The sequence below is a fragment of the Xenopus tropicalis genome, chromosome 1 (genome assembly GCF_000004195.4).
Source record: "Xenopus tropicalis strain Nigerian chromosome 1, UCB_Xtro_10.0, whole genome shotgun sequence".
Lineage (NCBI taxonomy): Eukaryota > Metazoa > Chordata > Amphibia > Anura > Pipidae > Xenopus > Xenopus tropicalis.
The window spans coordinates 153,006,153-153,017,176 of record NC_030677.2 but is presented as its reverse complement, the minus strand read 5'-3'; the positions used below and the strand labels follow the sequence as shown (position 1 = coordinate 153,017,176).

At 40.1% G+C, this 11,024-nt stretch overlaps 1 protein-coding gene across 2 annotated transcripts; it reads left to right on the top strand.

Moving 5' to 3' along the window:
* Positions 1-4,171: 4,171 nt before the first annotated feature.
* LOC496693 (glutathione S-transferase theta 1) lies at positions 4,172-10,752 on the top strand. Of its 2 annotated transcripts, none has more exons than XM_031892353.1 (5): positions 4,172-4,397; positions 7,151-7,241; positions 7,365-7,515; positions 8,574-8,750; positions 10,213-10,752. In XM_031892353.1, exons 1-5 carry the CDS (start codon positions 4,277-4,279, stop codon positions 10,408-10,410), a joined length of 738 nt encoding a protein of 245 aa, XP_031748213.1. In that variant the 5' UTR covers positions 4,172-4,276; the 3' UTR covers positions 10,411-10,752. The 2 variants fall into 2 exon arrangements, with proteins under 2 accessions (XP_031748213.1, XP_002931957.2); XM_002931911.5 differs by having other exon boundaries at positions 4,237-4,397; positions 7,154-7,241; positions 10,213-10,747.
* Positions 10,753-11,024: the final 272 nt, after the last annotated feature.

Genomic DNA, 11,024 nt, shown 5'->3' with positions numbered 1-11,024 from the left:
GAGAATCTGTGGCAAGATCTGAAAACTGCTGTTCACAAACGCTGTCCATCTAATCTGACTGAGCTGGAGCTGTTTTGCAAAGAAGAATGGGCAAGGATTTCAGTCTGTAGATGTGCAAAGCTGGTAGAGACATACCCTAAAAGACTGGCAGCTGTAATTGCAGCAAAAGGTGGTTCTACAAAGTATTGACTCAGGGGGCTGAATAATTACACACACCCCACTTTGCAGTTATTTATTTGTAAAAAATGTTTGGAATCATGTATGATTTTCGTTCCACTTCTCACGTGTACACCACTTTGTATTGGTCTTTCACATGGAATTCCAATAAAATTGATTCATGTTTGTGGCTGTAATGTGACAAAATGTGGAAAAGTTCAAGGGGGCCGAATACTTTTGCAAGCCACTGTATTTGGAATGATTTTTTATACATTAGTCTGATTGCAGCTAAAATGCTGGGAGGGTTCAGTTGTGTTTTTTATACATCATAAAGTGCAGCAAAATCCTATATTCTATATAAGGAAGGCTTTCATGGCACACTTCTGAGTGTGTGTCTTCACTTGAATATTTAAACCACTATTTTTAACAGCTCATCTGTTACTTACTATACTAATTTGGATTTGCATTCTAATTGCAACTTCTAAAGCAAACATACATTATACAAATTCAGGTATAATAGTGATATATTTAAATGCACACAACCATTCCTTTACCTTTTAAGTGTTACTTGCCCTTTAATGGGGTGTTTGCTAATCCCTCATTATCAGTAGGGATGGTCCCACAGGATCCATTCCGAGTCCTAGAACTTTTTGCAGGATTCTGAAACAAATTCTAAGGGGGGCATTTACTAAAGGTTTTTTTTTTAATTCACGATTCATATTTTCTTGCAAAAATATGATTTTTGTGAAAAAGACGTGATTTTTTTCCCGCCATTTATTGTTCGTCAAAACGGTGACAAATCTGAACATCAAAATATCTAAAATCTGATGAGGTCATGTAGAAGTCAATGAGCAGCTGTCCTGTTTCCAATTGAAAGATCTTCTTTTGCTTTTTTGTATTAGATGTTTTTGAGGACATTGAAAAACGCCAGAAATTTGTGGTTTCACGTTTTTTTTTCAGTTCATGCTTTTTCAGTTTAGATCTTTTAATAAAAGACTAGACATTCATGGTCACTTAGTTGATAAGACAGGTTAGGAAATTTCAGTCAGATAATGGTAAAATGTGCTCATATATTGTGTATCTGGCGATATCCTTTGGGGACCTGCAATGCATTTCCAGGAAATCACTTTCATACGACTGTGTCTACCCATTATTTAATGTTCACAACATCCCCCGATTCGTATTTTAATGGCTTTTTCCTACAATTTCAGTTTGAATGTTAGTTTCAGATAGTTGCAATTAAGCATACGACTGATATCCGAATGTTCGCCGAAAGAAGATTAAAATCTGAACGTGTATGGCCAGCTTTAAGGTGGCTACACACGTGGCGATTTTCGATCTTTCGTGCGACCATGGGCAAAGGGCATTTCGGAATAGTTAGTCACTTGCGGTAGCAGAGATCTATTGGGGGCGACTCACTCACTCCGTGGGTCCTTAGCCTTAACCTGTACCCAGACTTAACCGACAGAATATTGCCATTATAGGACCCGCATCCACATCCTCCCATTCCGTATTGTGCATGCGTTTGGCTCTAAGACAGGTAATATTGGGAAATGAGGAGTGTACTTCCCCAGTCAGACCCTCTACCAACTTGCAATGGAAGCGGGTTTCTGGTCAACCTGCACACCACTATCCTAAATCAAATAAGCGCTATTAAAATCATGTGACTTTAAGGGGCAGAGACTTCCTTCCTCCTGTGTCTCGTACCACATGTCACATAATCACTTGACTAGTGGCATGACCCATTGCTCACTCCTCCCTCTACCGTACCAAATAACCACGCGTGACATCACCTCTGTTGGATGATATGGCCACAGCTTTTATTTGTACAAACAATCATGTAGCAATACTTTATTGTTTACATAGCAGAAAAAACATCCTTAATAAACATGGCACAAACTTGTAACGATTGGTAATAGCAATTGACAACAATTGGTAACAACAATTTGTAACAATGGGTAACCCTTGGTAAAGCCCTCTGCCAGTCTGCCCTTCCAAATGCCAGCAATGCTCACTAGCCGCTTGCCCCTAGCTCAGTGAGTATGCGTAGCGTTGTGATATCCACACCATAGTTGTTCAATGGAAACAATCCACCAGGGACCAAGCCCTGTGGGTAAATTAACTGCACATATTAAACATCACCGTGGGTACCCACCTTAGGGGTTGCCCCAACGGTCCAGTATTGTCCAAACCACACCCACATGCCCGGCAGACTGGCAAGGGACCCGCCAGAGCTGTGACTAGTACGCCACCATGGGTGGCCTGTCTCGTTCCCAATGCTGGGTGCAACCCGCTCCCTCCCGGGCCTATCCCTAGCCCAAAGGGTGCTAGCTTACCCTTACCGAATTGGTAAATGGGGAGGGTGGGTGGGAATTTTTTGTGGCTGCTGCCCACTCTTCCTCACTGTCTTCCCGCGCAAGTGCTTTGTGCCTCCTTCTGCTCCCCCTTTTAACCCCTGCTGACCCAGTGCCCTAGCTGCCCAATCGGCGCTCGCTTTGTCAGCCCAGTCATGTGGGCCCTCCCCCCTATGCTGCGCCCGGTTTCCAGGCCTTCTGTATATTTATATTTGTTTATTATAAGTTTTTATTCCTTGTTTGTACTTTTTTGTTTTGCAAAATTGTATGGCGCCGAAATGCACACTCCTATTTTGTACAGGGTTTGGTCTTTAAAGCAGCAAGTAACTTCCTGACTAGACTGGTGTAGGTTTTGTTTGCAGTTTTTACTGACTGATATATGGGTTCTTTCCTGCAGCTGCTTAGTAGGGTGAGCAATGCTGCAATTATTATTATGATTTTATATGTACTACAAGCCTTATCAGTTAGAATCCCTAAAACTTACTTTGCTAAGGGGATCATTTAAAAAAATGTGTGTGGGCTGGCAGGAAATATACCAAACAAAAAACTTAATAAGCAAAAAACTTTAATGTAGAAATTCAGCATCTAAAGCTGCCAAATTCATGTAGAAGTCAGTTGGAGTTGTTCTATAGAATGTTAATAAATTCAATTCAAGTTTCTCTAATTTTTTTTTTTTTTTTTTTTGAAAGTTGGTAGACTCATTGAAAATGATGAGTAGAATGCTTTTCTCTGCAAACAAAAGGCAGGCCTAGAGAAGTGGACTGTATGCCCAGTGTACCCTCATTCTTAGAGGATGATAGCTTTTTTATGCCTCCTTTCTATTCCAGTGTGTCTACACTTCTGCATTTCTTTAATTTACTTTATTGATTTCCCTATGTTATTAGCAAATTAACTAAGAATAATACAATTAAATGTTAACTGGTTTCAGTTGAAAATAATTAAAATTGCCCCTCCCCAATTAGAGGGGAGCGTCTTATTATTTGTTAAATGAGAAGGAAAGGCTAAGTCACTTGGGGGTGCTAAAATGTTAGGCACCCCAAGTGACTAATCGCTTACCTTGTACCCCGGGCTGGTGCCCCTGTTAGGAGAAAACAGCACCAGCCTAGGGTACCTGGAGCGATGCGCTTCCTACTTCCGGCTTCGTTTCGCTGCGACTAACACAATAGGCGCATGCGCAGTAGAGTGAAAAGCCGACTTCTCTGTTAAAGTTCCACTATTCACTCTACTGCGCATGCGCGCGAGCGAACAGGAAGGAGGAAGCGCTGCAGATACCCCGGGCTGGTGCTGTTCTCTTCGAACAGGGGCACCAGCCCGGGGTAAAAAGTAGGCGATTTAAGTCACTTGGGGGTGCCTAACATTTTGGCACCCCCAAGTGACTTTGCCTTTCCTTCTCCTTTAAACCATTTCCTTGGGAACCGGATGAAAAGAGGGATATAAAATGAAACATTGTTTTTTGGTCTGATACAATAAATACTGACAGCATGAAGTTTGGTTGAGTGCAAATGACATTTCATTGCTTGAAATCCCGATAAACTGATTTTGCCTTGAATGAAAAGCTAGTGTTACAAAATCATTACTGCCTAACTTGCTGAAGGTAATATCCTGTTTTCTCTCCAGCACTGTAATGCTGTTTTTTCAGTGAGTAGACAGCGGATATTTACATACTGGGTGGGATCTTGTTACAGTTTAGCCGTCACTCCCACTGGTTGGCTGTGTAGCCTGCAGATTTTGTTAACCTAGAAAGACAATCTAAAAACTCTCTAGCAATGTCCAGCTCAGAACTCACACTGTATCTGGACCTCCTATCACAGCCTTGTCGTTCTGTTTACATTTTTGCCAAAGCAAACAGAATTCCTTTCAACTACTGCAAACTGCAGCTGCTAAAAGGTAAGTCTCTGGGACATTGCAAAGGGACATTGGTTGGAAAGGGAGATCAGCTGCCTTACAGCTCTGCGGGCGATCTGTGAGCTGGGCATGCAGCTTAGTTGGGACCAAGTACAATGAAGTGTTTTATTATTACAAAAATTAGAATTATTTGCTTAAAATGGAGTCTATGGGAGATGGCCATTTTGTAATTCAGCTTTCTGGATAACTGGTTTCCAAATAAGAGATCCCATGCCTGTATTATGATTAGTCTTTATGTATATAGCACTGACATCTTTATGCAACACTTCACAGAACTTCATCTTTTCAGTCAGTCCCTGACCCGGTGCAGCTTTGCAGTGTAAGTTCCCTAACATAGATACTCACACACATTATACTCAGTGTCACCAGGAACCAGTTATGCTGCATGTGTGTTTGGAGTGCTAGAGGAACCCACAGAGACATAGGGAGAACATACAATCTCCTTGCAGATGGTGGCCAGCTCCCTTTTGAACCATAGAAAGAGTTGGACTGGCAGCACTGCAGGGAATCAGTGAGCGTATTACTGATAAATGGGATTCATTAATATTACTCTAAGTCATCTAAATACAAAGAGTTAAAACAATTAAGATATTCCACATTCTGATTAGCTGAAGCCCTGTTGATAAATACACACCAGCCCTTCCCTTTTGTGTATAGGGTTAGCCCTGTCTCTAAACTAATGCTGTAATCAGGGATCTGTTGGCACACATACCTCTGCAGATGTTGCTGATCTGTAACCTTGAGCTTCTGCAAAACTGAAGTTCGGTGATAGAAGCCAGAGGAAGTATCAGCAGTTCTTGAATTTGCAGCCATCTAAATGGCAAGGGGTATATCCTGTTGTCTTTTTATGCCAGCTTTCTATTTATATCATCTGTGCAGCTGCCTGTGTCATGGAAAGCCCTATGAAAAATATCAGAGGGTACTAGATTAGCATTTCATATCAGTAAGCATTATAGTTATAGATACAACCTCTCTAGGCTAGGTATTGCCAGGATTTGACGGAAATCTAGGACTTTTCCACAAAATATGTGTTCCAAGCACAAGCAGCCAAATATTGTACAAGTAAAAATTCCGATATCCAGAAAGCTCCAAACTAAGGGAAGGCCATCTCCCATAGACACCATTTTAATCAAATATTCACATTTTAAAAAATGATTTCCTATTATTGTGTAAAAATAAAACAGTACCTTGTGCTTTAACTAAGATATAATGAATCCTTATTGGCAGTAAAACAATACTATTTGGTTTCTATAATGTTTAAATTATTTTTTAGTAGACTTAAGGTATAGAGATCCAAATTATGGAAAGGCCTCTTAAAGTCACCTTATTCAAAAAACCCCAGCAATATAATTGACTTATCTGCTGTTCTGGGCCATGTGGATCATACAGCATTGGATTATGTACTTTTTGGGTTTAGGGCAATGGCACACAGAGCTACTTGTTGCGGCTGCAAAATAGACAATACTAATCATTGTCTCTATGTGTGTTTTAGCAGAGACAATTTTCAATATTGTTTACAGAAGGAAATTCTGGCATTTTGTTGCTGGTTACAAGCAGTTCCATGTGTCATAGCCCTTAAGCCTTTTATTTGCTTTGGTCCATTAGTTTTCTGTGGTGCTTCTTTTTTAGACATGCTTTACAAATTTACAAGTAGCGTTGACAAAAAAGCCTTGGAAAAAGACTTGACTACCATATTTAACAGGAAGGTAGGTAGGCATATGATTACCACATAAATGAATGTTAGTTATGGGGGGGCAGGTTGCTAAGATTCAGATTTTTGTGGTTTTAAATAAACTAATCTGATTTGGAAAAGCACAAATGGGAAAAAAAAAAAAAAGCAGAAAAATACAAAAACGACTATTCTGATTTGGTCACACAATAACCATGACTCTCTCACATAGCCAAACAAAAGCCAGCGTCAAAAAACCTCTAAAACCACAAAGCAAAGAAAGACCTGCAGTTGACTTTTACATGATCTTGACAGGTTTTAGCTGAAAAAAACTGTAAGAGATCAAGCTATGTTCTGGAACAAAATTGTGTTTTCTAGCAATAATAAATGCCTTCCTGTGAGTTGCAATAACATTTAGGTTGATGGCACTTAGATGTATTTTAGCAATGCAGAAGAACTTCTTGATCTTTCTTCATTTGCTTGTATGGGAAATGCCTGACACTGACATTGTCCTTTGCAGTCTAAAAACATTCACTAGAGCATCTTCAGACTGAAAGGTGCCAATGCTATGCAATGGTGTTGCCAGGCATTTCCAGTAAATGGAAGCAGCAGGGATGCTCTTGGTCAGTTCTGAAATATATCCATAGAGAAATCGCCATGAGTCTTGAACATGAAAGTGTAGCACGTTTTACAATACTTTATTCAACATTACTCAGAGCTGAGGATGAGCTCAAATGAAATAGCCTTTTGATGTAAGGGAATGTGGCATAATATTTTTTTGCATAAAACCATAATGTCCAACTGTATTCAGCAACTGGCTGGAAAATACCACATGCTCCAAAGCTGGAAGCAGGCAGTCTCAAGGACAAAGCTATGAGGGGGATAAACAAAAACCACTGTAGAGTGGTAGTACAATTTTAGGAATGTTCAAGGTTCATGCAAGTGATCCGAATTCAGAGTTTTTTTTCCTCTTTTCTTAATATTTTCTTGATTTTAAGGAGTTAAGGATATACTGTATATACAATAAAACAGCAGGTCCCAGCCTTTATGACTTATGATGTCTTTGCAGGGGAACATCTAACTCAAGAGTTTGGGAAAGTAAGTGTATTACATAAAGTGCCTGCGCTGAAAGATGGCAACTTCACAATGGCCGAAAGGTAAAGGATTTTTTTGCTTGGAATGGAGGTTTCTACAGCCATGCCAGGATCAATGAACACACTTCATCCTAGACTCTCATGCTAGAAGTATGGACAGCTACTAATAGTCTGTTTTCTTCCCAGCACTGCCATGCTACTTTACCTGGCTCGCAAATATAAAACCCCCAATCACTGGTACCCATCAGATTTACAGAAGCGTGCCCGTGTAGATGAATACCTTGCTTGGCAGCACACTAACACCCGACCCCATGGCTCTAAGGTGTTTTGGACCAAGGTACATTTTTCTTTTTAAGTCATTCATATAGTTTGGTACGCACTCATTCCGACATGGATTATCTATGGCCTTTACTGATCGCTAACAAGAGCAGTCATTATGTGAAACAAAATGCTCCGGTTGCTGCATGGCAGTACAGATGCACTGAATCCAGGATCCGGTTTGGCATTCAGAATCCTTATTGCTTAGCTATACTGAATCCCAACCTTTAGCATACTGCCACATGGGGCACTTATATGCAGGCTAAGATCCTTGCTGCCTTGAGGTGGCCTTTGGGATTCCACCCCCCTCGCACCCAATGCTTACATTTCTGAGAGTCTCACAGGTGTGAGGGGTGGGGGTGCATCACTAGAAGAGCAGAAAGTCTGAGTGAAAAATCAGAATTTTTTCTCTTAAAGTTACCAGGAGCATTTTTTTGCCTCCCCTGGTAACTTGAGGGATGCTGCCAACTAAACAACTTTTTAACTCCTGCATTCTAACCACTCACACTCCAGCACAATCAAGCCTTTTTTTTTTTCTTTATTTGCAGAGGGGAGAATAAAAGTAAACAATAAAGGTAAATCAGTGTAAGGTATATGAAAGCAACAAAGCTATAATGTATGTATGAAGCTATTAGGCTATACCTGCAGCCTTGCCCAGTTATGCCAAGACATGTCCTCGATCTGCCAATCTGTCTGAAACAACACCCACTATCTAAGTAAATGTGGCCATACACGGGCCGATTGAAGCTGCCGATATCGGTCCCTTGGACTGAATTAGCCTAAATTCCCCCAATATCACACACCCGTAGGTGGGGATATCGGGAGAATATCCGCTCACTTGGCGACCTTGCCAGGCGAGCGGATCTTTATGTGAATGGCCACCTTAAGACCTGCAATTTTTTGGGTCTACTATTAAGGACTGTTCCACCTAAATCATGACCACTGGAAGTATGGATTAAGGCTACAAAATCTAAAACTAAATTTTATTAATTCTAGTAATAACATTTCATTTCAGGGTTGGGTATTATTATGCATTATAAGTAATTGCAATGTAAGGATCTTTTTCTCTTCTGTCAGTGTGTATCCCCAACTATTCTAGGCAAGGAAGTTCCCAGTGAAAAAATGAATGCAGTAATGGCAGAATTTGTCACAACCATGAACAATTTTGAAGAGAAATTCCTGGGGAACAAACCCTTCATTGCTGGGGATGAGATCTCTGTGGCAGACCTGGTGGCCATTGTGGAGATTATGCAGGTAATACAGAGACAGCTGTCGGATGCACTTGTTCCTGCAAATAAAATGCAAATCTGTCATTAGTTATATTTGTATGTTTTGCTTAATAACTTCAATATATTATTTACAAGTAACAATATACATTTATAGGTTTATATTGACTTTCTATTCACAAAACTGTTTAGTAAAACATGCTAATCTGCAAGACATTCATTGTTTATGTGCAAATTTTACTTATTTACAGTATATCAATTCTTGCTGTTCAATAGCCCGAAGTTCTCTCTTTCCATTGGGCTAATTGCCATAAAGCAAATGAATGGAATGCTTGTTTGACTTAGTAAGCAATGCTTTACTTTACAAAGCATCTCAGAGTACCCGTGATTTACTCTGGTAGAAAACCCATACGAATATCGTGTATGTATAGTTCCTAACTGTTGGACTTTGTTTGCAGTAATTGGAAGGACAGCTTTCAGTGCTAGTAGGTACTTCAGTAGGGTTGTTGCTAAAAGACTTTTATTAGTAGCTACAATAATAGTCACAGTGTACTGAAGTCAACATTTCTTTACCTTTCTAAGCAACATTTACAATGTCAAAGAGACTGTAGTACCAGCTGTACATATAAAGTATTTGGAGTCAATGTGCTAAAGCCACTGCGCCACTATATGTTAGGGTCACTATGCCTTTGTGGTAGAGTGACTGTGAAACTATATGATGAAATCAAAGTACCATTACTATGATGAGCACTGTGCTAATGCCCTAAGAACTGTGCAGTTATAAGCTGGAGTTACTGTGACATTATCTGCTCTAGGATTAGAGGTAGTGGAATCATATACTTTATAGGACAGAAGTTGGGTTACAGCAGGACACTACCAGTGCTGTGGCAATTTTTTGCAACACACATTCTCACCCCCTACTGCCACTGCATACCTTTTACTGCATCTCCCTCCCCTCACTAGCTCTCTGCTTCCCCTCCAGGTTGTGCCCTAAACCCCAATGTGCCCTAGGAAGCTACCTCTGCTGCATACCCCTAGTTCAGTCTATTATTTAGTGGGGGATAGGATGGGAAAGGAGTGCTCATTCCACTATATAAATAATGTAGTCACTGAAGTACTTGTAAAAATGTGCTAAGTTCACTGAGCCATTATATTCTAGATTTAATTGTATTATAGGTCAGTGGGTCATTATATGCTGGAGATGCAAATAGCGTTAACCACTGTACCACCATGCATATGTTGGCAGGGGATAGGTGGGAGGTCACTCCAGTTACTGTACCATTATACATTGGGATCACTGTATTAGTAAGTACTAGAGTTCAATGTGCCATTATACACTGGCTATTTTATACTGCAGTTATTATTCAATTTCATGCTGGAAATTGGCAGCTGTGCAATAGTAATGAGCTATGTGTATCTGTATTGACCCAAACACATTTATTACACTATTGCAGTATAGTCAATATACAATATTGTGTCCCTTTTTGCAGGTAATTGCAAGTGGTGTGAATGTGTTTGAAGAGCGGCCAAAGCTGGGATCCTGGAAGCAGCGACTAGTGGAGGCTGTCGGGGAAGAGCTGTTTCTAGAGGCGCATGAGTGGATTCTCAGTTTCAGCAAACAAAAATTTGACCCTCCCCCACCTGAGCTGCTGCAGCGCCTGAGAAGCAACCCCCTTTATAACCACTGAATAACTCTTGGCACTTTAGCAGTGTTCTATATCCATGATGTTTAAATGTCTTAGATAGAGTTACCAGGTCACTGGAAAATTCAAGGACACAACTACATGTTGCAGGGCTGCAACAATGCCTTTAAATTGCAATCAGAGCAGCCCTTTAAGTAACCCTAATTTCAAAGGCAGTTATGGTATCTGGCGCTGAATTCAGTATAGTATTAATAACATGTATGCCCTGCTAAAATGCGATTTTTATCTACACTAGATTGCCTGCATGGCAGCAGCTTTGTATCTATTTTTCTGCAGGACATGATTTGTATCATTTGTAACCTCAATAAAAAGTTATTTTAAAGTAAACTTTTTTTATGTTCAGTATTTTTCTAACTGGAACCTTTCCTCCCCCCACTCAGTAATAATTTATGTGACCATTAAAGCAGCATACTGTTACTTAAATTCCACTGTATGCAATTCCATAGAATGCTATTACAGAATTCTTTGGAAGGGGTTAATCAGAAATATAGAGGCAAATAAAGATGCCATTTAACCATACCCTCTAGCATTCCACCTTCCTTATTTTTAATTTGGATATTTTTCTATCGGAGCACCAAAACACATGCAAAGCTGCTGAA

Excerpts from the sequence above, each read along its gene's own strand:
- LOC496693 (XM_031892353.1), top strand. The coding sequence starts at position 4,277 with ATGTCCAGCTCAGAACTCACACTGTATCTGGACCTCCTATCACAGCCT. Across the intron at positions 7,516-8,573 it reads CTAAGGTGTTTTGGACCAAG|TGTGTATCCCCAACTATTCT; the intron begins GTACATTTTTCT and ends CTCTTCTGTCAG. Across the intron at positions 8,751-10,212 it reads CCATTGTGGAGATTATGCAG|GTAATTGCAAGTGGTGTGAA; the intron begins GTAATACAGAGA and ends CCCTTTTTGCAG.